This window comes from Eublepharis macularius, chromosome 12 (genome assembly GCF_028583425.1).
Source record: "Eublepharis macularius isolate TG4126 chromosome 12, MPM_Emac_v1.0, whole genome shotgun sequence".
In the NCBI taxonomy this organism is placed as follows: Eukaryota; Metazoa; Chordata; class Lepidosauria; order Squamata; family Eublepharidae; genus Eublepharis; species Eublepharis macularius.
This window is the reverse complement of record NC_072801.1, coordinates 72657426-72684584: the sequence shown is the minus strand read 5'-3', so window position 1 is coordinate 72684584 and position 27159 is coordinate 72657426. Positions and strand designations below refer to the sequence as shown.

The 27159-nt window shown below is 42.8% G+C and overlaps 2 protein-coding genes across 2 annotated transcripts; both read left to right on the top strand.

Moving 5' to 3' along the window:
• Positions 1 to 6070: 6070 nt before the first annotated feature.
• Positions 6071 to 7012, top strand: LOC129339824 (olfactory receptor 49-like). The gene has a single exon (XM_054994400.1). It carries the CDS (start codon positions 6071 to 6073, stop codon positions 7010 to 7012), a length of 942 nt encoding a protein of 313 aa, XP_054850375.1.
• Positions 7013 to 18582: 11570 nt separating this feature from the next.
• LOC129339823 (olfactory receptor 6C74-like) lies at positions 18583 to 19524 on the top strand. Its single transcript, XM_054994399.1, has one exon. The coding sequence runs from the start codon at positions 18583 to 18585 to the stop codon at positions 19522 to 19524; it is 942 nt and encodes a 313-aa protein (XP_054850374.1).
• The last annotated feature ends 7635 nt before the right edge of the window (positions 19525 to 27159 follow it).

Here is a 27159-nt window from a genome sequence, read left to right as displayed (position 1 = left end):
TTTGATGGACCCTGGACATTGAGACTTTATTTACTGACATTGACACTTCAAGGTCAATTCCAGGTTGCTGGAGACAGGCAATTGTGATACCTGTTTACAAGAAAGGAGGTGGAAATGATCCTGCAAACTGATGTCCAATTAGCCTCTTCTCAACTGTGGGTAAATTGTATGCTGCCCACCTTCTTAAACTGGAGACTTGAAGGCACGGATCTTCAATCCAGGAGTTTGAAGAAATTTTCGGGTTCAGGAGAGGAAGTTCAGCCCTACATTATATCTGCATCTAAGCTCGCCTTGTCAGCAAATATACATTAAAAAATGGGAAACTGCATGCTGTGTTTATTGGTCTCCAGACTGTGTTTGACTCTTGAGAGTACTTATGAAAGAGACTGGCTACAGCTTTGATTCCTCCCAGGATTCTTGGCCTAATGATATGATTACATGTTTCCTCTAATTTGAAGGTGCATTAGTGTTCTCAAGTGAAATTAACTAATTCTATTACTGTTTACATATGGGGTGCAGTGGAAAACTATGTTCTAGCTCCAAAGGGCCAAGCTACACATGACGAATGACACTTGAACAGCAAGTGTATTTCTCCCTGTTCACTTGCCCTCCACTCAATCCACTTGCCGTTCAAGTGTCATTCATCATGTGTAGCTTGGCCCTCAGTTATTCAAGTTTTATCTGTCTGATTTACCTCCAAAGTTTTTTTTATTAGATCTTTATCCTTCAACAGTCTTCCGATTGCAAAGCTTCTATATGCAAATGATAGTGTCGTTTTTGCTCTGACCGGGGCTGGTGCTACCATTAGGCCAACTAGGTGACCACCTAGGGAACAGATCTCAGAGGAGCAGAGAACTGACCTGAGGTACACAGTTTTATACAGATTAGTTTCTTTTAAAAATGCAACTGACAATTTATATTTTTATTTTAAAACATTACAACAGTGCTATAGAATGTAATTCATTGTAACATCTTATCAAAGCTTTCTCTGCACCCATTATCATTTACAAAAGTCCCATTATTGGCACCAGCCACTGTGGTCTGCCTCCTGGGCAGGAGTAGAGGAGAAAACTCACTGAGCGTTCCCCAGCAGCGTAGGGAGAATGGTCCTCTCAACAGACAATCATGAGTGATGAGGATTTCCAGTAAGTTTTGATAGATCCCTGCTGAGATTGCAAAAGAGCTTGGAATACTACCAAACTTTGAGACAGAACAAGTTAGAAAAAGGAGAAACAGTAGTTTGAGTATGAGGCCCAAGAAGAGGCAAAACAAGATCCAAATCAGACATTCAAAGTAGGTTTCTATTACGCTTTTCTTCCTGTTGTGCTTCAGAATTGCTGCAAATGAATTACCAAAAATCATACATTTTTTTCCATATCTCAGTGCCAACAGCAGCGACCTTGTGTTTCAGTCAGCCATTACCTTGAGCAAATCCATGCTTTTAATTATTTTGGCTCAAGGCTGACTCAGCCTTCCATCCTTACAAGGTCGGTAAAATGAGTACCCAGTTTCCTGGGGGTAAAGTGTAGATGACTGGGGAAGGTGTAACTTCTCTTTTCATGGGTTCTATGGAGCGGCGCCACTTTTTAAATTTCTCTTTTCATGGGTTCTATGGAGCTTAGGAAGCACCTTTCACGCAATTTTAAGAAAGTGTTTTTAACTTGTAACATTTTTTTTCTTTTAAACTGTTAACAATTAATAACATACAGCTTTTTTTTTAACTAACTCATAAGTGCAACCAGACAGAAAACTTTAAATCAACAATGTTTTTGAAAAGGTAAATCAGTTCAACATTTCACGAAGTGGTGAGTCCTTTTTCATTAATTTGAAGCAACTGTATCCCAGGCTTCTGTCTTCTTGTTGGGGAATTACAGCCCTGCAAAAATAATACACGCCCAGGAACACCAACCAAACACAATACACAAACACCACTTTAAATCATATGGTTTACATACAACATTTGATTACCTTATTCAAGATGATAAGAGCATATAAATTATTAAACTCCCCAGCAACCTGCCTCCGCCTCAGCAGCCTGCCTCTAGCTTCTGACTCCACCCCACTGGGCTAAACCAATTCACCTCATAGGGGTTACAAAGGCAATGGCAAACTACCCTGTAAAAAGTCTGCCAATGATGCGTCATCCCCCCATGAATCAGTAATGACTCAGTGCTTGCACAGGGGGACTACCTTTACCGGTTTTTTTTCACTTCACTCATCTATTTCCTGGGATTTCCAACTGCAGTGTTATAGGAATAGCATTAGAACGACTTTAGCTGTTATCCACAGATTTTATAAGACCTGTAGTAGGCAATCTGCTCCTTCGGTACTCCAGATTTTTAAGACCAAGATTCTGTCTCAGCTGTTATATGGTGCTCCCTATGAATACGAGCTCTTATAGTTCCAAGCTGGAAATCATTCAGAAAATATTCTTGCATGCAATTTTGGGGTGCCTTGTTTTTGAGTTCTCTTCTACCTTTCAGCATGAATCCAGCTTTAAGTCACTTATTAATCTTTCCCAAACTGCAGCTATACATTTTAAGCTAAACTTCTTTCAAACTCCCTCTGCTTTTTACTTGAAAATCTCATATATTGTTCCTTTGAGACAACTTGGAGCCACCAACAGGTAGATGCAAAAATTAAAGCTCTGGGTTTTTCTGCTTCTCAGGGCGAAGCTACAAGTGATGAATGACACTTGAACAGCAAGTGTATTTCTCCCTGTTCACTTGCCCTCCACTCAATCCACTTGCCATTCAAGTGTCATTTGTCACTTGTAGCTTGGCCCTTAGTTATTCACTCTGGAATTTAAAAGAACCTTTACTGCAATAAAGAATGGCCTTGAGCGCAAGATTGGTCATCTCTTACAGTTGATGCTAAGTGTGTCTGCTCACCTTTTGCTCTGAGTGTTTGATCCTCAATTCCTTTCAAATACAATCAAAATTTATAGTTCCTCAGTGTGCCAATTTGTTAGTATTATTCCCTGGCTAGATTCAATGATTTGTGCCCTGACCAGGATAGACCAGGTGAGCCTGATCTTGTCATATCTCAGAAGCTAAGCAGCGTCAACCTTGGTTAGCAATTGGATGGGAGACCTCCAATGAATACAAGGATTGAAGAGGCAGGCAATGGCAAACCACCTCTGTTAGTCTCTAGTCATGAAAACCCCACTGGGGGTGGGGGGTGTCTCCATAAGTCAGCTATGACTTGAGGGCACTCTCCTCTCCAAATTCAATGCTGGGCATTCTGCAGACCTACTGCTGCTGCCCCAGAAGTGATGTTTTCACAAACCAAATGAACTGGTTTGCAAAACAGAGCAAGTTCATAAAAGTTCGTGGTTCGTGGTTTGTGAAACACAACAAACCATGAACTGCACAGTTCGATATTTTCCCAGTTCATGCCCATCTCTAATTATCACCCTTGAATTTAATCTGATCTTCTTTGATTATTTCCATTTTTTAACTCATTCACATTTGTTTCAACCACTTGATTCTGTCATTGATTTATAAATTGTTCAGATTTGGGGGGGGGGGGGTTCTACTGCACTTTGTTTCAAAAACTTTATATTAAATTAATATAATATAATTAATTAAATTAATATTAACTTTATATTAAATTAATATATTAATTTAATATTAAATATTTTGTATTTTAATATTTGTATTTTAATATTAATATTAAATTAAATGTTTAATATTAATTAATATTAATAATTAATATTAATTAAATTAATATAATATAATAGTAAATTAATATAATATAATACAAAAACTTTATATTAAATTAATTATATTAATTAAAAACTTATTGGGAGCTATATAGTGCTGCCATGAAGAAGTTGTGATTGCTCATTTCCTGTACAGCATTTCTGAAAACCTTCTAAAATTCATGTGATTTGTATAAAAACAGGCAATTGAACATATTGTATTGTAGCATCATTTTATAATACTTTCTCTTAGCCTTTAAGCAATTGAGCTTGTAGAAATCTTTTCCAACTAATGAATCTAATCTCAGGCCCAATATCCCCTTGGGCACCCTAACACATAATGAGGTAACACTTTGTGTTCTGAAAAGGCCAGTCTCACCAAAGTTCAGAATCTTAATAGTTTAACAAGAATAAATAGAATGCGAATGATCAGATGAACAAAGAACTCTTATCAACTTGTATCCAGGAATCATCATGCCAGTTTGTGAACATGTATTGAAATCAGCAGTGGCATAAATTTACTGGGAAAAGACTAGTTGTTGTTTTTCCCCACAGCTATGCTCTCTTTGCTTTTGTTTATATTTTAATTTTCAGACAAAATATTCCTGTTATAATGGACAGCAAAACCTACACTGAAGTCTTGGGAAATAGCCAAGTTGTTTTGGCTCTGCTTGGTTTGAACAGGAACACACAATGAGATCCTTGGGTACCTTTTAGAGTAAACGGTGGTACCTTGAGCCAACTATATCAGACACATGGCTAACATCTCTTGTGTTCCTTAAGAAGCAAAGTACCAAGCTCTTGTGTGTTTTATCAAAGCCATAAGCTCAGGGAGACAGCTGAGCACACCACTGCCAACTGGAGGGAGCTGCAGCAAAGAGATGGAGAAATGGATGCAATCGATGTTCAGCATTTGTGAGCTAAGAAAGTGACGTATTTGCTAAACGGCGTTAAGGCTCAAAAAATGCTCTTGTTATATGGCCCAAGAATGGTCTTGTTCATGCTCAAAAATGGTCTTGTTGAGTGAAATTTCTGTATTTGTTCACTTTCCCTGGGCAGCTTCATCTCATAGCCTCTTTCGGATTCTTTCTTAGCTATATCCAGGAGACTAAAGCACAGAACACAGCGCTTGGAGACCAGAAAAATAACATGTATGTCCTTCTGGCAAATAGGACTACAAGGGGTGAGTATTTTGCTAGGAGTTCACATTTGGCTGGGGAATAAATGCTGGTTACAGGACATGCTAAACTGAGTGAGTGATACCATTCTAAACCTCACTGAAGTTTATGGACTTAGAAAAGTGTACCTTGGCTTAGAATGGCATTGCTAATGTTTTACATTTGAAATTTGTTATCTGGGATAGAACTTTGTTTCAATGGTTTTATTTCCCTCTGACTGCTAGTCAATAGTATTACTCACTTTATCTTCCATTGTCTCTTTATTTCAACAAAACTATTCTCTGTTTCTCTCCATTCTGAGTCTTGTATGGGATGTAGGTGCTCCATGCTCAGCCTAAGGCAAAGTTCATAGTGAACCTGGATCTCCTCATTAGGGGAGGAACATAAATTCTGAGTAAGTCCTAAATCATTTTGAAAAGGCACTTTACGTTCCTTTGGTCATTCTCAGAATGGAGAAACACCAGCCCTCCAAGTTCTTCTCATGCCTGGCTTGTCACATGCTCAGCCTAAGGCAAAATTCATAGTGAGCCTAGATCTCCTCATTAGGGGAGAAACATCAGAAATTCTGAGTAAGTCCCAAATCATTTTGAAAGAGCACTTTATGTTCCTTTGGTCATTCTGGGGAGAAATCAGTTGACATCTGACTGGCCACATTGGAGACAGAATACTGGACTAGATGGATATCAGTCATATTCTGAAAGTCCTCCCTCCCTCCCTCCCTCTCTCCCTCCTTCCCTCCCTCTCTCCTTCCTTCCTTCCTTCCTTCCTTCCTTCCTTCCTTCCTTCCTTCCTTCCTTCCTTCCTTCCTTCCTTCTTCCAATAGTTGAACATCAACTGATCAACTATGTACCATCACAATTAGTATGGTCACCTTAAGAGGCTATCCAATGGTAATTCCACTCTGCTTCCAGCTAGAAAGGGAAAGTAATGTTAATTCCTTATACATCAGTTGTGTTGGGAGATGCTGTCCTTCAACCCCATTTGCCTACACAGGACAGTATGATGGTTTAAACATTGATGAGACAAAAAGAGTTCCTTTCCCAGTGTCCCCTCCTCCTTAGCCCTACAAACTTATTGTATTAATAATTGTAATGTTGACTTAATGATGGATAAATAACATGAAAAATGCTTTTTAAACACACCTCTGACTTTATTTCTCTCTCTCTTTTTTAAGGTAGTAGCAAAAATTATGAACAGCACCATGGTGAGGGAATTCATACTCTTGGGCTTTACTGACAACCATGAGCTTGAATTATTCATTTTTCTTATACTCTCTGGGACATATATTTTGACCATCATGGGGAATGTGATAATCATTGTGATCACATTGGTAGATCGCCGTCTCTACACCCCAATGTATTTCTTCCTCCGACATTTTGCCCTCTTAGAGATTGGTTTCACCACTTCCATCATTCCCAAAGCACTGGCCAACATGGCTATGGGCTGTAGGAGTATCTCCATATTTGGTTGCTTCACTCAATCTTTTCTTTATTTTGTCTTGGGGACTACAGAGTTCTTTCTGTTGGCAGTAATGTCTGTTGACAGGTATGTGGCCATCTGCAACCCTCTCCGTTATTCAACTATAATGCATGGTCAAGTTTGCTCATTACTGGTGCTTGCCTCTTGGTTTGGAGGTTTTATACTGATCTTGGGTCCGGCAGTTGCATTATTTCTGATGCCATACTGTGGACCAAATACCATAAACCACTTTTTCTGTGACAATGGTCCATTGATCAAACTTGCGTGTATTGATACGAGTCTACTTGAAATTGTGGACTTCCTAATTGCTATACTCTCTCTCATTGGGACTTTGACAATTACCATCGTATCCTACGTCAACATTGTTTCCAGCATCTTGAGCATCCCATCATCTGCTGGGAGGAAGAAGGCCTTCTCCACTTGTGCCTCTCATATCACGGTGGTGTCCATCACTTACGGCAGCTGCATTTTCATGTACATAAAACCCAAAGGCACCAGTGAGTTCAACTTCAGCAAGTCAGTGGCAATTCTTAACATAGTTGTGTCTCCCTTCCTGAATCCATTCATCTACTGTTTGAGGAACAAGCAGGTTCAAGATGCCCTGAGAGCTGCTTTTAAACATGGTGTTGGACTTTGTCAAAGGTCAACATGAGCCTTGTCTAGAGCTACTCTTGGAAACTTGCTCTCACTGAGGTTGGAGAGAGCAATAATCAATCAGCTAATCTATCAATAAATCTTTATAATACAAGATAATATCAAATGTTCATCAAGATAAAATTAAACAAAAAAATCTAGACTTTTTCATAGAAAAGATAATAATACAGAATGACCTTTTAAAATAGCTCATAATAAAAACTCCATATAATCCAAATGCTAATGCCCCAGAGTACAGCATTTAGTTAGTATACATGTCAATCATGTTTGGGTTAGTATATCTTTTTTTTTGCTTTTATGACATTAGCAGCAAACCTTGCCACTTGGAGAATAATGGATTTTTTTTCTATCTGTCAACAATAATAATAAAAATACTTTCTTTTGATCTGACCACCCTGAGAGATGAGATATAACAGCCCTCAAAAATCTGCAGCCCTCAAAAATCTGCTGAAATGTGACATGGGACAAATCCTCAATGGACTTATAATCACAGGAGCACACTCTTTTAGTATATGTAATCCTATTGAGGAGACCTTCCAAAACTGTATAATAATTTACATTAGGTAGGTTTGTTTTACAATAGGAGATGAAGTATCTTAGCAACTTTCTAAGACCAATTTGAGTATGAGATATTAGAAGGGTATCCTCTTCATAAAGCAAAATTGAAACAGCCTCTCCCCCTGCACTTACTGGAAAAAATTGGGATTCCAACAGGTATTTCACCATATCATTTATGTATAAATTAAAAAGTAATGGGACCGAATTGTAACCTTGACATATCCCTTTTGAGGTTCTAACTGTGCCAGACAGTTGGCTGTAAACTCCTAATCTGATCTTTAAGCTGATGTCTGTGTAAAGGGCTTTTATATACTCTAGCAACCTATTACCTGTATTCATATTCATTAAGTATCTCCACAAATGGTATCTTGAGATGGAATGGAATGCAGCTTTGAGATCAATAAATGCTACGTATATTTGCCTAGATGATCCTTATGAATATTTATGGTGTTACAAGAGAAGGCAGTGGTTCAGGCTCAAATGTCCAGGTCTAAATCCAATTTGCTCTGGTGCTAACAAGTTTATTTTCAATTTCCCATGCCTCCAGGAAATGTCTTGCATAAAGCTTTCCTATTACATCCAGCAGGTTTATAGGCCTATAGTTAGCTGAATCAGTACATTTTTATAAATTGGCATGATCATAGAAGAGATCAATTCCTGGGGGAACCTATCTGACCTATCTATATAAGTAAATAGGGTGGCTAAAACTGGTATCCGCTAGTCCTGGAAAACTTTAAGCAAATCATCCAGGGCTTTATTGTTCCTGTTTACGGAAATTAGGGATTTTATTTCACGAACAGATACAGGTGGCCATTCAGGTGAGTTAGTTGATGGGATAGTCATAGGGAGTTCAGCTATGATAGCCTCATGAATATGATCATTAAATAGTTTGGAAAACTGTTCTTCCCAGTGGTCCTTGGATAAGTAAGAATCTCTCTCATAGCATACTCTCCCCTTCTGAGGTTGTCACGTCTTTCTGAGTTAAGGCCAAGTGCCTGCCAAGATTCTCTTAGGGCCAAGCTACAAGTGACAAATGACACTTGAATGGCAAGTATATTTCTCCCTGTTCACTTGCCCTCCACTCAATCCACTTGCCAGGCAAGTGTCTTTCGTCATGTGTAGCTTGGCCCTTACTGAGGCAAGTTTCCACCCACCTACCCTTCAAAATAGGTGTTTATAGTTATTACAGAGCTTGAAGAAGTATTTGGTTTTGTTTCAGTTTGCTTGGTTTGTTTCAGCCTCCCTAACCCTAACAGCCTTCGTTGCTTTTTCATATTTGAGCATTCAGTGCCAAACCAGCTGTTCTTAAATTGCCCTCTTCTATTTGATATGCTAATGGTCTTAATGAGGAAAGGCCTCAAGGATATCATCATCATCATCATCATCATCATCATCATCATCATCATCATCATCATCATCATCATCATCATCATCATCATCATTATTATTATTATTAAAAATTATAATCTGCCCTCCCCTTGGACGGGCTCAGGGCAGATTACAACATACAGGTAAAAGCATATAGATAAAAACACATTGATAAAACGGTACATTAAATAATGATAAAAGCCAGATTTAACAGCATAAAAACAAACTCTGCACTATGTTCTGACTCTGCCCTATGTCCCAGGTTCACTTCAACCCTCCCTGCCAACCACAAGGGAAGAGAGGGGTGGGGACGTGAGTTGGTGCGAGATTAGCAGATGACATGGGGCAGATGACTCAATATAGCCCCCCACTAATAAGAGACAGGCAGGGAGGCCAATTGGTGGGTCTGAGTACTGGCCTCAACCAAATGCCTGGCAGAACATCTCTGTCTTGCAGGCCCGCTGAAAAAACACAAGGTCTTGGTGGACCCAAGTATCCTCTGACAGAGAGTTTCACCAGGTTGGGGCCAGTACTGAAAATGCCCTGGCCCTGGTTGAGGCTAGTCAAGCCTCCCTAGGGCCAGGGACCACCAGTAGATGTTTTCCTGCTGATCTAAGCGCTCTCCGGGGTCTGAGATCTAAGCGCTCTCTTCCTGCTGATCTAAGCGCTCTATGGGGAGAGGCAGTCCCTTGGGTAATTAAGTCTTCAAAAAGTGTCAGGGCAATCTCAGTGTCTTGTGCTTCAAACATTTTTTCCCTTGAGTTCAAGGAGTGTCTTACTGGTCAGCACATGTTGCAAATTATTTTGGAGTGTATAGGTCCATTTCAAATGGATATCTGCTGTGATTTCAAAATAAGGTATTGATGTCCCACAAAGCTTCAGAAACACAAATACAAAATGTAAGCCATTGGGGGTCACTTTCCGGAAGTGACCCTACTTCAAAATGTAATCTATTGTTAATATATAATCAATTACACTTTTGCTCTACTAGTTATAAGTGCATTTCCCATATTCATCTCCCTAAGCTGACAGGAAGAAAATGGATTAATTTGAAATGTGATGCTGGAGGAGAGTTTTGCGGATACCATGGACAGCCAAAAAGACAAATAAGTGGGTTCCAGATCAAATCAAGCCTGAATTCTCCATAGAAGCTACAATGACAAAACTGAGGCTATCATACTTTGATCACATCATGAGAAGACCAGATTCTCTGGAAAAGTCAATAGTGATAGGAAAAGTGGAAGGCAGGAGGAAAAGAAGAAGAGCTAAAATGAGATGGCTGGGCACAATAAAAGAAGCCACGTCCTCCAGGTTGCAGGATCTGAGCAAGTGTGTTCATGATAGGATGTTTCGGAAGTCTTTCATTCATAGGGTCACCATAGGTCAGAAACAACTTGATGGCACATTACCATTTTATATTACAAAGCTGAGCTTGTTGATCAGTTGGCTGAAAATTGCCCCAGCTGAGTTAACCAAGGAATCTTTTGTAATCCTCCTATCATAACAGAGGTCATCATAATAGACATTTACCCTAACCCTTAAGCGACCATTTCCAATGCAAGCATTGATATCACCTACCAGTATTATTTCTGCCTTGGGATGTTGAACCTCAAGTTCATAGATGTAGTTTTCCAAATCAGGCCAACAATGCTCATAAAAAAGGGTAAAGAACGAGGAGGGATATATACATTTACAGCCAAAATTACCTGATCTTTAACAGTCAAAAGACAGGCCATTGCTAAAGATTATGGGGGACAGAGCAATACTTCAAAACACTTAACTGATGTAGAAATCAGACATGCCAGCCCCTGACCAGGGTGTCCTTTAGTAGATGGGTGGGGGTAGCATTTAATGTATAGGTGATGAATCCATTTAATACAAGTTTGATGTTAACTCAGACTCTTGGATGGAAATTATATCACAACATTTTATAAACTTTAGAAATGGTGGGTCTTGGATTTTATTTAACCATCCTGCCACATTCCATGAAGTACATTTCAAATTATGCTCCACCTTGGTCCCTGGATGCCAGTTTAGTGTATCTATCTTGTACATTAGAATCCACTCAGATGGATCCGTTTTTATACATGGCACTTCGACCGAATTAGACGGCCCGTGTGGACAAGAAAAATAAACTGCCTTGAAGGCTCTGCCCAGAATTCTTCAGAAATTAGACTGCACAAAAAGTTGTGGGTTTTTTGTGAGTCGATTAATACTTTTATGTCTGTGTTAGAGGTAGCTCTTGTTGTAAAATAATACAATTGGAAAAGACTGGCATTGAAATGAGAAGATTAAAAAAATATTGACAATTAGAACCACAGTTACAAAAATGGCTATCAGTGCAATCCTCAGAGGAGCTACTCCAGTCTAAGCACATTGGAATCAATGTGATTGTAAGTGATGGCTGTTAATTAGCGAGCAATAATGTCCCTTTGGACATACTTAAAAGTAATGATGCAACAATTTGTGCTCTGTAAAGGCGATGTGTTCAGGGAAATGGATGCACACGTTCTTTTTCGTTTTTGGTAAGTTCTGGAAACAGGAGAGAGAGCAATGTGTGCAGAACTGCACATTTCAGAGTTTGCGAAATAAGCAAAGAACCTGCTGAAGGATATTCAAGATCCAGAAAGTTACGAGTTCAGAATATTATCTTGGACAGCGAGATTTTTGCATCCACTCTCTTTGCTTGGGCACTTTCAGCAGGTGGGGTCTGGTGGCTGTTTTGTCAATTTAGACTGTGAGTTGTGGTGAGTATTTTACTATTAGCAAAGAGAAGTCTGGCAAATCAAAGGAATGTTATTGTATCACATGTTGTGGATTACATGTTCAGAGCATCAGTGTATGAATGTTATGCAAGGGTTTCCATTGCAATTTCAGCAGGCGGAATACATGTGAACAGCAGTGACGTAAGGGGATACCTGGTAGATGCATGAACCTTTTTTAAAAATCAAAAACATCTGCAAGAGCTGAGATCAGAAGAGTGGTGGAAGCCCATTTCCCTGCCACTCTTCTGCTGAAATGGATAGCCATTTAAGAAAAAAAAATCAGTTGGGATGCTGTTTACTTGTGTCTCATATAGTGTTTCTTTCTGCCCCAGATCTGTGTGCCCTAGAACTGCATGTTTTTTTGAATTGCTATGCAATCCTATCCAGAGTTAGTCCAGCCTAAGCTTATTGATATCAAAGGGTTTATACCAAAGTAACTTCACATAGAACTGCACTACTAAACTGTACAGATGTCCACGTGGCTTACTCAGACCAGGATGTTAAGATCACGGACCTTCCCAAGTTCATTTCGTGCATTGATCGTCACTGGATTTAGCCCAAAATAAAATGCAAAATGAACTCCTATTTTTTCCGGAGATGAGGAGCCTGGTGTGTTTGTGAGCTGATTCCTTTACTAGCATCCACACAGCCCTTATCTGTTTTCACCCTCATGGGTAAATGTGGGCCTCTGTGCACTCCCTTTCAGCTCCTGGTTAGATGGGGGGCAAAAAACATTTGACTGTCCTGGGGCTCTTCTGTGCTTTACCTAGCTCACATTGTTATTTGAGGAGGATCAAGCAACACCTTGTGAGTTAGCTGAGGAAGGGGATTTTTTTTCACTCACTAAGGGCCAAGCTACACATGACGAATGACACTTGAATGGCAAGTGGATTGAGTGGAGGGCAAGTGAACAGGGAGAAATACACTTGCCGTTCAAGTGTCATTCGTCATGTGTAGCTTGGCCCTGAGACAACCCCAGTGGTAAAGCATCTAGATACTAGGTATTTCCTGAGCCAGGGCTGTTGTCTCACTCAGCCACCCTTCCTTGTCATCTTTTTGTGGAACCTGAGAGCCAAAACACACGATAAGAAATACCCAGGTTCAGCACGTGTTCTCTTACCTCAAGGTTTGCCGGGATCTGTAGGCGTCCTGGAAGCTTAAAGTTTAGCATTTACAGAGCAGCAGGAAGGGAAATACAGGCGCCTGTATTCCCCTTCCCCTTCCTGCTGCTCTGTAAATGCTAAACTTTAAGCTTCCAAGACACCTACACTTCCCAACAAACCTTGAGGTAAGAGAACAAGTTTAGCATTTACAGAGCAGCAGGAAGGGGAAGGGAAATACAGGCGCCTGTATTTCCCTTCCTGCTGCTCTGTAAATGCTAAACTTTAAGCTTCCAGGACGCCTACAGATCCCAGCAAACCTTGAGGTAACAAAACATGTGCTGAACCTAGGTATTTCTTCTCGTGTGTTTTGGCTCTGAGACAAGCAAAAAGTGACATCTTAGCTAGTGGATGTTGTTTCTGCAACTTTTGTGATTGAGCCACTGCACACATTCCACTTAAGTCGGGCTTGAAAGAGGCAGATTTACTTCCCTTTTGCTTGCTGCAGTCTATTGGGTGTCGCTTGTCTCAAAATAATCTGGGCTGCCCTTTTTGTTTTGCAGTCATAAAAGGAACAGTTGGTTTGCTTGCTGGAAGGCTAATCAACATTTCATTTCTAAGGATTATTATCCAACACCCTCCACATCCCTCATGCTTTATAGGTTTGGTTGTACGCACTGTCAACTCACAACCAACTTATGGTGACCCATTTAAGGGGGTTTTCAGGCAAGTGAGGAACAGAAGTGGTTTGCCATTGTCTTGGTGGTCTCCAACCAACTATGGATCATGCTTACCTTCTAAGATTGTAGGGGACCATGCTGTAACATGCTGCATTCCCACACCTTAGCCTTCTTTCAATAAGAAGCAGAATAAAATTAGCAGTGAGCATTCCGGCTGGCAGAAGTGACACCGTACAGGCCGTGTGATGTTGTGGTGACAGTGTCTAACTAGGACCTGAGAGATCCGGGTTTGAATCCCCACTCTACCATGGGAACTGGCCGGGTGACCTTGAGCCAGTCAAAGTCTCTCACTCAAGTCTTCCTCACAGGGTGGTGGTTGTGTGGAGGATAAGAAGGAGAAGGGGACAACGTAAACTGCTTTGGATCCTTTCGTTGGAGAGAAAAGTGAGCTATAAATATCTAAATAAATACAGTGGTGTGCAGGACTGGATGCATTCACACACTTTGGTATCATTCCACCTTCCTGCCAACAGAATTAATTGATAAAGTTAAGGTCTCTCTCTCTTTGAGATCCAGTTGGCTCTGTTCAGGAAAACAAGCTGCTGCCTTGCGAGGTGAGCCTAGTGCCAGCCTGCCACTGGAAAGTATGAAATGACATGAAACACACAAACTTTTTAATGGGAGGAACTCCCAGATGTGGGCCAGCATTCTAAAAGCTACTTTAAAGAACCAAACCAGCGAGTCTTGTGCGTAATAGTGGGTTCCCCCCCCCATCATGTATAACCCTAATACATATTACTTCCAACCCTCATAGAATCATAAAATCATGGAATCTTAGGGCCAAGCTACACATGACGAATGACACTTGAACGGCAAGTGGATTGAGTGGAGGGCAAGTGAACAGGGAGAAATACACTTGCTGTTCAAGTGTCATTCGTCAAGTGTAGCTTGGCCCTTAGAATCATAGAAACATAGAGCTAGAAGGTATCTCCAGGTCATGTATTCTAACCCCTTGCACAATGCAGGAACTTTACAAATACCTCCTCCTACCCTCTAGTAACCTCAGTTCCATGCCCAGAAATGGGGGGGGGGGGGAAATCCTCCAGGACCCCTGGCCAAACTGGCCTTGAGAAAATTGCTTCCTGACTCCAAAGTAGACATGGGCACAAACAGCAATATGAACTAAAAAAACCCCACGAACAGCCCAAACTGCTGTTCATGAACAAGCTCTTCATGAGGCCCCATTCTAAATAACAGGTGGTCATTGCAAGCATTGTCCGTTGCTGTTCCTCAAGCCAAACAGTCTGGCACCTGCAATCAATTCCCTTGGCAACTGGAGGCAGGGACTGCTTGAACTCTCTCTGAACTCCTGCTGTTGCCCTGGAAACCCCAATCTAAGCCCAATTTAGCTTGGTAGGCAGGTCTTCCTTCCAAATGTGGACTGGAGCTCCAAATTTGTTATAACAAGGGAGCAAAGAGCAGGGGGAAGGGGGGCTCCCAGCTCTGGCTTTCAGGGAGAGACAGCTGCTGTTAGAGATACAGGGAGAGTGCATTGGAGCTTGAATTTTCTTTGTGTGTGGTGGGATAGGGATCTACCCCTTCAGGTTCCAGGGCTGCTGCCAGGCTCTGGGGCCAAGCTATTATTTATTATTGGTACCTTTCCTGCTGCCTTCTCAGGTAGGGTTTCTGAGAGTGGTGCAGTAGGGATCTACCCCTTCAAGTTCCAGGGCTGCTACCAGGCTCTGGGCCAAGCTATTATTTATTATTGGTACATTTCCTGCTGCCTGCTCAGGTACGGTTTCTGGGAGTGTTGCAGTAGGGATCTTGATGGCTAGAGAGGGCCTGCTGGCCCCCACAAACAAGGAACAACAAACATGTTCATGAACAGGATCATGTTCGTCAATGTTCGTTGTTCATTGTTCGTGGTTGGCAATGAGCAACGAACACCATGTTCATTTTTTTTCCTAATTGTGCCCATGTCTACTCCAAAGTGGTGATCAGCATTACCCTGGGCATGTAAGAAGGGGCCACAAAAACTAAGCACTGATGTAACCCTTCCTGCCCTCCCTCTCATGATCTGCCTAGGTTCACAGAATCAGCATTGCTCTTTGTTTGTGTTATGGGCTTGATAGTGAGCAGTCTTCCTTTAAAGTATTTAGTTTCTGTGTGTAAACTGCATAAATTGTCTTCCTATATGCACTACCTGAACATTAACAGTATTGAACGGAATGGGACTAAAGGCCCACTTAGCATTGAGCTGCGTAGCAAAGAAAAACAACTTTGGGTTGGATCCAGTTGACTTTTTCACTCAATTCTATTAAATTTTCCTCCTAAACACCCCCTCCCCAATTCTACATGGCCATTGTAAATGCAGATTCCAGGGTCTCCAGCACAGTTGGCCAAAAGGGACTCCCCCTTCCTATTCCACTAGCAGAAAAGCTGGTTGAACCTCACCCATAAGCTAGACACCTTCAACCTTTACTAATTTTCCCTAGTAACTATTTTATCATTGCCATCTGAAGAGAAGTGGTATTGTATTTATTGTATAAAGCTGTTTTAATGTTATTTATATAATGTTTTATCTGTTTTTAACTGTTATTTATGTAAATTGAAATGTTGTACTCCGCCCTGAGCCCACCCGGCGGAGAGGGCGGACTAAAAATCTAATCTAATATATGTAATAAATAATACTAGCATACTCCTTTATGGGCAGTGATTCATGTTTGAAAATGTATCGAAAGCAGCAGTTTGCAAAAATTTACTGAAATAAGTCCTGTTGTTGTTTTTTCCACAGCTCTGTTCTCTTTGCTTGTGTTTATATTTTAGTTTTCAGATGAAATGTTCCTGTCATAAAGAACAGCAAAACCTACAGTAAAGTCTTGGGAAATAGCCAAGTTGTTTTGCCTCTGCTTGGTTTGAACACGAACACCCAATGAGATCCTGAGGTACCTTTTAGAATAAATGATGATGCCTTGAGCCAGCTTCATCAGATACATGGCTAACATCCCCTGTGTGACCTAACAAGCAAAGTGCTAACTTCTTGTGTGTTTTGCCAAAGCCATAAGCTCAAGAAGACAGCTGCCCACACCACTGCCAACTGGAGGGTACTGAAGCAAAGAGATGGAGAAATGAATGCAATCAATTTTCAGCGTTTGTGAGCTAAGAAAGTGAATGATTTTCTAAAGTGGTATAAAGGATCAAAATCTGCTCTTGTTACAAGGTCAATAAATTGTCTTGTTAAGTGAAATTTCTGGCTCTGCTTACTTTGCCTGGGCAGCTTCATCTCGTGGCCTCTTTCGGATTCTTTCTTAGCTATACCCTGGAGGCTCTATGGTCTTCTTTGTCATTTGGAGAGACAAGAACACAGAACACAACGCTTAGAGACCAGAAAAACAAAGTGTATGTCCTTGTGGCAAATAGGGTGAGTATCTTGCTAGGAGTTCACTTTTGGCTGAGGAATAAATGCTGGTTACAGCGACATGCTAAATGAGTTTATGGACTTAGAAAAGTGTGCCTTATCTTAGAGCGGGACCACAAGTGACGAATGACACAGGTTGGACACTTGTCAGCTTCCCTCAAGTTTTGATGGGAAATGTGTAGGCGTCCTGGTCTTGCAGCTTGACTCTCTGACTGCTGTCCAATGGACTTTTCAACTGTCACTTGTCCAACATTCCGCCAAGCTGCCTACATTTCCCATCAAAGCTTGAGGGAAGCTGGCAAGTGTCCAACCTCTGTCAGGCATCACTTGTGGTCCCGCTCTTAGAATGACACTGTTAATGTGTTCCATTTGATATTTGTTATCTGGGATAGAACTTCATTTACATGCTCTTATTTCCCTCTAACTGCTAGGCAATAGTATTACTCACTTCATCTTCCATTGCCTCTTTATTTCAACAAAACTATTCTTTGTTTCCCTCCACTCTCAGGGCCAAGCTACGCATGACGAATGACACTTGAATGGCAAGTGTATTTCTCCCTGTTCACTTGCCCTCCACTCAATCCACTTGCCGTTCAAGTGTCATTCGTCATGTGTAGCTTGGCCCTCAGTCTTGTGAGGGATGCATGTGCTCCATTTAATGCTGCGTGATCATTTGACTTACAGGTGATTCTTAAAAGTTTTCCTCTGAAACTCACCTTTTACATTGAGCATCACCTAATCTAATTAAGTCTGAACGTCTTTATTCTACTCTGAAGTTGAACGATGTGATCTTTCCAACATGGCCTGAAACATGTACTTCTGCTTCCCACCAGCTGCCCTTTTCAGTGGTGAGGGGGGGGCGGGGGGGGGGGGTTCATCCAGCTTGATTAAAAGTTTTGAAGAACTCAGAAACTTGCACTTGTTGAAATTTTGGCTGCTCTTTATAATAGAGATTAAATGACTTGTTTTTGAGATTTCTATGGACCAATAATGATTTCCAAAAATCTCTATTTTGAACCAAATTGTGTGAGGGTTACCATACACCATTCATATGTGATGGCCAAGTACACAGTTTATTGTCCTGTATAGTTAAGAACACCAACCCGCCAAGTTCATCCCATGTCACATGTCCAGCCTAGAGCAAAATGCATAGTGAACCTGGATCTCCTCATTAGGGGAGGAACATAAGAAATTCTGAGTAAGTCTTAAATTATTTTGAGAGAGCATGGTGCATTCCTTTTGTCTGTCTTTCTGTCTTCCTTTCTTCCTCCCTCCCTTCCAAAAGCTGAACTGCAATTGGTCAAGTATGTACCACCACAATTAGTATGGTCACCTTAAGAGAGTATCCAATGGTAATTCCACTCTGCTTCCAAACAAAAAGGGAAGGCAATTTAATTACTTATGCATCAATTGTGTTGGGATATGCTGCCCTTCAACAGCATCTCTCTACACAGGATAGCATGAAGGTTTAGCCATTGATAGGACAAAAAGAGTTCCTTTCCAAGGGTCCTGTTTGGTGACCCCTCCTTAGCGCAACAAACCTGTTATATTAATAATGGTAATGTTCACTTAATGGAAGATAAATAACTTTAAAAAAAATAATTACCTTAAAAATGCTTTTAAAACACACCTCTTACTTTATTTCTCTCTCTCTCTTTTTTAAGGTAGTAGCTAAAATTATGAACCGCACAATGGTGAGGGAATTCATTCTCTTGGGCTTTACTGACAACCATGAGTTTGAAATCTTCATTTTTGTTGTACTCTTTGGAACATATATTTTGACTGTTATGGAGAACATGATAATCATCATGATCACATTGGTGGATCACCATCTCTACACCCCAATGTATTTCTTCCTCCGACATTTTGCACTCTTAGAGATTGGGTTAACCACTTCCGTCATTCCCAAAACATTGGCCAACATGGCGATGGGCTGTAGAAGTATCTCCAAAAATGGTTGCTTGACACAATCTTTTCTATACTTTGTCTTTGGGACTACAGAGTTTTTTTTGTTGGCAGTAATGTCTGTTGACAGGTATGTGGCCATCTGTAACCCTCTTCGTTATCCAACTATAATGCATAGTCAAGTTTGCTCATTATTGGTGCTTGGCTCTTGGCTTGCAGGTTTTATTTGGATTCTGGGTCCAGGAGTGGGATTAATGCTGATGCCATTTTGTGGCCCAAATACCATAAACCACTTTTTCTGTGACAATGGTCCATTGATCAAACTTGCATGTTTCGACACGACTCTACTTGAAATTGCAGACTTCCTCACTGCTACACTCTCTCTCATTGGGACTTTGACAATTACCATTGTATCCTACGTCAACATTGTTTCCAGCATCTTGAGCATCCCATCATCTGCTGGGAGGCAGAAGGCTTTCTCCACTTGTGCCTCTCACATCACGGTGGTGTCCATCACTTATGGCAGCTGCATTTTCATGTACGTAAAACCCAAAGGTTCCAGTCAGTTCAACTTCAGCAAGTCAGTGGCTATTCTTAACACAGTTGTGTCTCCCTTTCTGAATCCATTCATCTACTGTTTGAGGAACAAGCAGGTTCAAGATGCCCTGAGAGCTGCTTTTAAACATGGTGTTGGGCTTCATCACAGGTCAACATGAGCCTTGTCTAGAGTTACTCTTGGAAGCTTTCTCTTACTGAGGTTGGAAATAACAACAATCAATCAGTCAATCAATCAATCTTTACAATATATGATAATATCTAAATGTTCATCAAGATAAAATTAAACCAAAAAAATCTGGACATTTTCATAGAAAAATTAAAATACAGAAGGTGTAAAAGGCAAACCGTGTTGCTGATGACTCACTTCTTATCCCTGCACATATGCAGTACACTGCACCTGCATAGTACGTGGGGATAAGAAGCGAGTGAGAACAAAACCGTTTGCCTCCCCGCTGCCTCCTTGGGGTTTCTATAGACTTGGAAAGGCCCAGCCTGGCAGCTGCCTCTGAACTTTTGGAGGCCTGGGAAGGCCTGGTGCAGCAGGGAGACGACTTGCCACTGTGGCCCTGGGCCTTACTGCCACTTCTGGGCCTGATGCACCATGGGGCTGCTCACCCAGCATGGACAAGGGGCAACAGCAGAGCCCACCACACAGCTGGGCAGGGGAAAGATGGGCATACCATTGCTTTCTCCATGCCAGCTTATCTACAGGCAATAGGGGGGTGGCGGTGGAGCCCACCTTCCTGGCCATTGCTCAGGTGGTCAGAGAGAAGGCTTCCTCCTTGCGCAGCTGATATGCAGGCATGGGAAGGGCTGAGGCTTCCCTTCCCTTCTGCCAGGGGAGGGGGGAAAGGTCGCCCACCTCTTAAGCCACCAGCCTCTCATGCTGCCGGCCTCGAATTGGGCCAGCCAGGCTGTAGGACAGGCAGGTATGCTTCCTTTCCCTTCTCTACAGAGGGAGGGAGGAAGAGCCGCCCACCTCTCAAGCTGCCCACTTCTTAAGCTGCCAGCCTCAGATTGGGCTGGCCAGGCTGTAGGATGGATGGGCACACTTCCACACCCTTCACCACTCGGGGAGGGGGGAGGGCCTGCCTGCTACCAAACGTAAACTCACTCAGTGTTAACTGACATGATAGTTTTGCATTTTGTGTTGGGGAGAAAATTTTACTTTATAAGTGAGCTCCCAAAGCAGAGCAATTTTGAAAATTGGTCCTTCTTCAAAGATGTGGGACATCACAGATCTGTCTCCCCCACCCCCTCCATCTGTCACAAGCAACTTGAGGTGTCATACATAGCTCTCAGCTTGACTTCATAATAGCCCTGTAAGGTATGTTAGGCTGAGAGAGAACAATTGCCCAAGGTAACCCATTGAGCATCAATGTCTGAGAAGGGATTCGAACCTGGGTGTTCCTGAATTATAGTTCAACACTCTAACCACAACATTGCAATGGCTCAGCAACAGAAGTTCACCAAGTAGATGCACCCACACCATCTGCATGTGTATGGCCAAGGGTTTGCTACTCCTGAAAGGCACAAATTTAAAGGAGCAAAGGCAGGTCAGCCTTTCCCCTGCTTTCTCACCATGCAAGATGTTGTTTGCAAGCCGAAAAGAAACAAATTCTGATCAAAGGCAGCTAAATTGCCTTCTGCATTCTCGTGAGTGCAAAATTGTGGAGGGGGAGGAGCAAAAGAAATGGGCATCGGAAGAATATCTTTCCACCTGAGCAAGCTAAAAGGCACAAATAAATTTCCAATGAGAAAGAACTTAGATATCTTAAAATATTCATAGCCAGTGCAGCTGTCAGAGCCAAGGAAAAACAGGTCCCTCCACTTCCACTGCAGTCAGCTCTGTGTTTGTCAGGCAGAGATGTAGGATGGGACACAAGACCCTAAGGAGGTTTGGGATAGCGACCCATCATATCCAGCATCCTGTTTGCAAGTTACAATCATGACTTTTAAGGCCGGTTCGTAGGTTCATGATTGGCTCATGAAGCCAGACAGCCTGGTGCCAACCCATTAATTCCATAGGCAACAGAGGGGGTGAATGGCTGCAGACCTTCTGCAGCTGTGGAAACATCAATCATAGCCCTCAAAACCTTGATAGGCAGCTCTAGCTGCCAACCAGAGAAATTCCATTCTGCTCTATGACAGCAAGGAGCAAGAATTAATTCCCTAGGCAATGGAGGGGATGGACCTTCTGTAGCCCTGGGAACACCAACCTTAGCCCTTAAAACCTTGATAGGCAGCTCTAGCTGCCAACCAGAGAAATTCCATTCTGCTCTATGACAGCAAGGAGCAAGAATTAATTCCCTAGGCAATGGAGGGGATGGACCTTCTGCAGCCCTGGGAACACCAACCTTAGCCCTTAAAACCTTGATAGGCAGCTCTGGGAGCCAACCATAGAGCTCCCATTCTGCTCTATGAGAACAACGAGTATATAACTCTGAACTGTCAGCCACATGGTTCCACTTTCCAGCAAGCAGAGATGGAGTGAGGAAGTGCAGTTGGAAGTTGAAGAGAGAGGGGGGGCAGATTTTGGAGGTTTTTGGTGGAGTTGCTGCTCAAAAGGAGACTGATAAACGATCTCTTTATTATTTAAAGCACCTTTCTGTCTGGGAAGGTGTTTGTGTAGTGGGTTAGGGGCCTTTCCTCCCATCATGGCCACTGCCAGGCTCTGGAGCCAAGCAAAGTGGGTACCTCAACTGAGGGCTCACAGTACTCTTTTTTATTTTGTTTGTTAATTTTTCTTACTTTGTGCACTTTTCTGTCTGGGAAGATGTTTGTGTAGTGGGTTAGGGGCCTTTCCTCCCACTCCAGTCTCAGGGCTGCTGCCAGGCTCTGGGGCCAAGCTTTGTGGTTTTCTCAGCTGAGGGCTTTTTTTATTAGCTTCATGAGGGTTAGAGTGAGGGGCAAGGGTAATCATGGGGGGAAGAAGTCCCAAGCTCTTCCTGCTGACCCACCAGTGCTCAACAATAGTGGGGAGGTCTCAGAGTCAAAGCCTCTTTTTCAAGATCCGTTTGTGGGGATGGAGGAGGAGGCAGAAGAGTTATCAGCATTGCCAGAGGAACAGCATCTGCTAAAACTTTTTGGGGAGGAGGAGGAGAGATCTCAGGGTGCATCAAGGGGGAGGGGTTGGAGAAACATCCAGCTCGTCTACATCCCAACCTCTTGGGACTGCCTCTGCCTAGAGTCTACCCCTCACACCATCCTCCTGGCTCAGCAACAACCATCCCGGTCCCTGTTTCAGGCCCACACTTCGGCAGCACTTCCTAATCCTCCGCAATGACCCCTGTGTGGTGCGCTGCTGGACCTGTAATGCCCTGGTGTGTAGGGGCTTGGACCCCAAGCATCGGTCATCCTCCGCCCTCTGTAGGCATCTGCAGAGGCACCACCTGAGACTGTTGCATTCAGAGCAAGGAGAACCATCAGGCAGGGGGACGAAGAGGGCTTCTGGGCAGGGAGAAGGTGGAACGGGAGTCCACACCGAGGAAGAAGACTTGCGCTTGCACCAAGGGTGCTGTGGGTGGGAGTGGAACTTCCAGTCAGGCTACTTTTCAGGAGGTTGTTCACTCGGGGTTGGTGGCACTGCCAAGATAAAAGAAACAGAGGGAGGGCTCAGGAGTTGGTCACTCACGTGGTGGCAGAGATTATTGCTCTGGACAGATGACCTTTGTCTGCTGTGGAAGGTGTGAGCTTTCAGAGGGTGCTGAGTCATTTAGCCCCTGGTATTCCATGCCCTCACAGTGGACCATAGGCTGGCAAGTCTTGCCATCTGTCTACTGCTCTGTGGTAGAGCTGGTTCATAACAAGATGTCCAGAGCATAAGGGCATACCGTACACTTCTCAGAGGACCCGTGGAACATCCATCAGCATGGCTACCTCACCCTCACTGCCTACTGGTGGCAACTAGGAGGGGCATCCCAAGCACCAGCTCTTTGGAGACATGCCCACCCATTGAAACTCCACCTATGTCATTATGACTCGTCTGTTGGAGCAAATAAATGTGGTGCAGGATATCATTCCCTCTGTGCCCATTTTTAGGAGGGAGAGGAGCTCAGCATTAGCTCTATGGACTGGCTAGCCCACTCCCAGATGGTCTGTGTCCTGAAGCCATTTCAGGAGACCACCAACCTCATCTGTTCCTACACGGCCAGCCTGGGGCAAGCCATCCCCCTGATCAGTGGGCTGGAGCAGGCACTGGCCAAAGAACTGGAACAGGGGGAAGTCAGGGACTTGGTGAGGAGCTTGCAGGCATGCTTGGCTGCCCACCTGCATCTTCTCTGCCAAGAGGGGGTATACAGACTGGCCTGTATCTGTGATCCCCATATAAAGGGCAGCATTGCCATGTGCAATGCTGAGCTCCAGCTATGGATGCAAGACCTCTGAAGAGAGGTGCACAGGTTCCAGGCAAAATGATCTGGCCAAAGGGAAGAGGGCATGGAGGTGTGATTGTTGGCAACGGTGGTGGAGGCGGATCAGCCCAGTGCTTCCACATTGGAAGTTAACCTTGCCCCCCCCCCCAAACTGTTGTCTGGGCGTATCATGGCTCCGACCACTCTCTGGGTCACTGCCAGGTGGAGGGGTTCCTCGTTATGGAATGCAATGCTGTTCCCCCAAGGTCTCCTTTCCCCCAGGATTAACCTCCCCTCATGGATTGCCTCTGTCCTTTCCTGTCCAAGAATATCCTGTCTCCGCAAGGAACATCTTCTCCTTCCCCCAAGATTAACTTCCTCTCATAGATTGTCTCTGTCCTCCTCTCCTTTAAAAGAAATGTTCCGGTGTCCCCAAGAACATCTCCTTGACTGGGGGAGGATGCCAAGGGGGGGCAAAAAAGGTGGGCAGAGACAAGGAGCTTACGATGAGTAGTTGGCAATGAACGAGTGAGTTGGAGAGATGAGAGAGTGTGACAAGAGTCCCAATGCAGGGAGAGAGGCATCCCAGGTGTCTCCAACCCCCTCCTCCCTCCATATCTGAGGCTTTCCTTGAGCTTTAGCCACTGCCCAGGCCAACCTGGAGGGTATGCCACCCCCAGGCTCCAACCAACCTGGCCAGGAGCCTGATACAAGCTAATTGGCATTCGTGGCTGGCTCCCATTATATCTAATGGAATTTTCCTGGGGATAGCAACTTTGGGGGTCTCTAACTCAAACATCTGAATTGCTATTTTCACCAAACCTTGAGGGTGGGTGGAGGAGAGCCTGCTGAAGTAATCCCTGCATGTTTGGCATCTCTCACAGTGAAGGGGGCTGTTCTAGGGCCTTGGAAGCAACAAACCATGAACCCAACAAACCAGGTCGCAAACTGGGACAAGTTTGTGAAAGTTCATGGTTCGTGAAATGCGATGAACCATGAACCACATGGTTTGGTTTTTCCTGGTTCATGCCCATCTCTACTCAGTACATCTCACGGTCTTTTTTAACTTTTACATCAGCAGCAAACCTTGCCATTTGGAGAGGAATGGATTTTTTTTCTATCTGCTAATAATAAAACCAATTTCTTCTGGTCAGACCATCCTGGGAGATGAGATAGAACGGTCCTCAAAAATCTGCTGCACTTGGCCTCAGATTTCGGACACTGAAATGTGACATGGGGCAAATCCTCAATGGACCTATAATCACAGGAGTACGCTTCTTTTAGTATATGGAGTCCCATCGAAGAGGCCTTCCAAGACTGAGATGTTCTCATGGTGCCAAGTCTGATGTTAAGTCAGACTCTTGGATGAAAATTATACCATAACATCTTATAAACTGTAGAAATGGTGGGTCTTGGATTTTATTTAACCATCCTGCCACATTCCATGAAATACATTTCAGATAATACTCCTTCTGGGTCTCTGGATGTCAGTTTAGTTTCTCTATTTTGTACATTATATTTATTCATTTAAGTCATTTATAGTCCGCCTTTCTCATTGAGACTAAAAGCAGATTACACAGTATGAGACTAGTACAATCAGTAGCAAGTACATTTCCATACGGTGCCAAGGACATTTCTATAAATGTGTGCATGTGTATTAATAAATGTGTATTAATAGAAATACACTGCTGTTTTAATGATGTTCTAATGTAGATGCATTTTTATTGTATTTTAATATGTTGTTATCCACCCAGAGCCTTCTCGCGGGGAGGGTGGAATAGAAATTTGAAATAAATAAATATACAATGCCATCGGGAAATACAAACAAGTTTACAAAGGCATTCCCGCTCGGCGGGGAGAGTGGACTAAAAATCTAATCTAATCTAATCAATAAATAAATACCATTACCAAGGGTCCATTACAGAGCAGAAGAAATGCTGGAGCAGAACATAATCAATTCTAGGACTAACATTTGACAACATGAAGCGTGGTAGTGCATAGGAGTTCATATTTAAAGCAGCAGATAGTATTTAAGGCAACATAGTGGTGAAGTCTATGGTTCCTAACTCATTAGTGAAGCATCTGAGACTTCATCCCTACAATACAGCCTTTCTATCTGAAGAAAAAGCCTTTTTGAATAATTCTGTTTTGCATCGTTTGCGGAAAGCATTAGAATCTACTGGTTGTGTGCACTGTCAACTCACATCCAAGTTATGGTGACCCATTCAAGGGGGTTTCAGGCAAGTGAGGAACAGAGGTGGTTTCCCATCATCTTGGTGGCCCCCAACCAACTATGAGCAATGCATAACTGCTAAGATCTTATGGGGCCATGCTATAACATGCTGCATTCCCACACCTTAACCCAATGGCATTGTTTATGGAAATACCTTTGATATTGACTGTACTAATCCCACACTGCGTAGCCTGCCTTGAGTCTCAGTGAGAAAGGCAGACTATAAATGGCATAAATAAAAAATAAAAAATAATAAATTAAACATAGTGGGATTTACCTCTGAGGAGGCCTATTTAGCATTGTGCTGTGTGGCCAAGAAAAACAAATATGGGCTGGATCCAGTCCAGTCCTTTTCACTCAGTTCTATTCAATTTTCCTCCTTAACACACACACCCCAATTCTACATGGCCTTCGTAAATGCAGATTCCATTTGGCCAAAGGGGACTCCTCCTTCCTATTTCACTAGCAGAAACGCCAGTTGTATCTCACCCATAAGCTTGACACTTTCAACCTTAAATTGAAATAAGGAAAAATTGATGGCATACTCTTCTTTATGGGCAGAGATTCATGTCTGCAAACCTTTGATGCTGAATATGCGCAGCACAGAGGGCAATCTGAACTCCCCTCTGCCTGGAGATCAGGGGGCGGGGCCACCAGTCATGTGACCATTTCAAGAGGTGCTGGAACTCTGTTCCACTGCATTCCAGCTGAAAAGAAGCCCTGTTGTTATGAATGAATATACTACAAAGTTGGGAAAGTGAAGATGTATTGATCTCAATATTTCTGCTGGTTCCTGGTGTGTAGCCCTGTTGGCCTGCAATAGAACAGCAGTATTGGAGTCCAGTAGCGCCTTAAAGAGCAACAAAATTTCCAGGGTACAAGTTTTCAAGAGTAGTTAAGTTCTGGACTTGAATGTTTATGCAGTTTACTTGTATTTCAGCTAAATAGTTTTAGATGTCAGCTGGAAAATATCAGCTGTTGAAACAAAATCACTGGATATTACATCCATCCGTGAAATATTCAGCGCACTGAGGGCCAAGCTACACATGACGAATGACACTTGAACGGCAAGTGGATTGAGTGGAGGGCAAGTGAACAGGGAGAAATACACTTGCCGTTCAAGTGTCATTCGTCACTTGTAGCTTGGCCCTTAGTTGAACATGCATGCTTTCAGAGAAGCCTCCAGTGATTTTTGAACCAAAATGTCC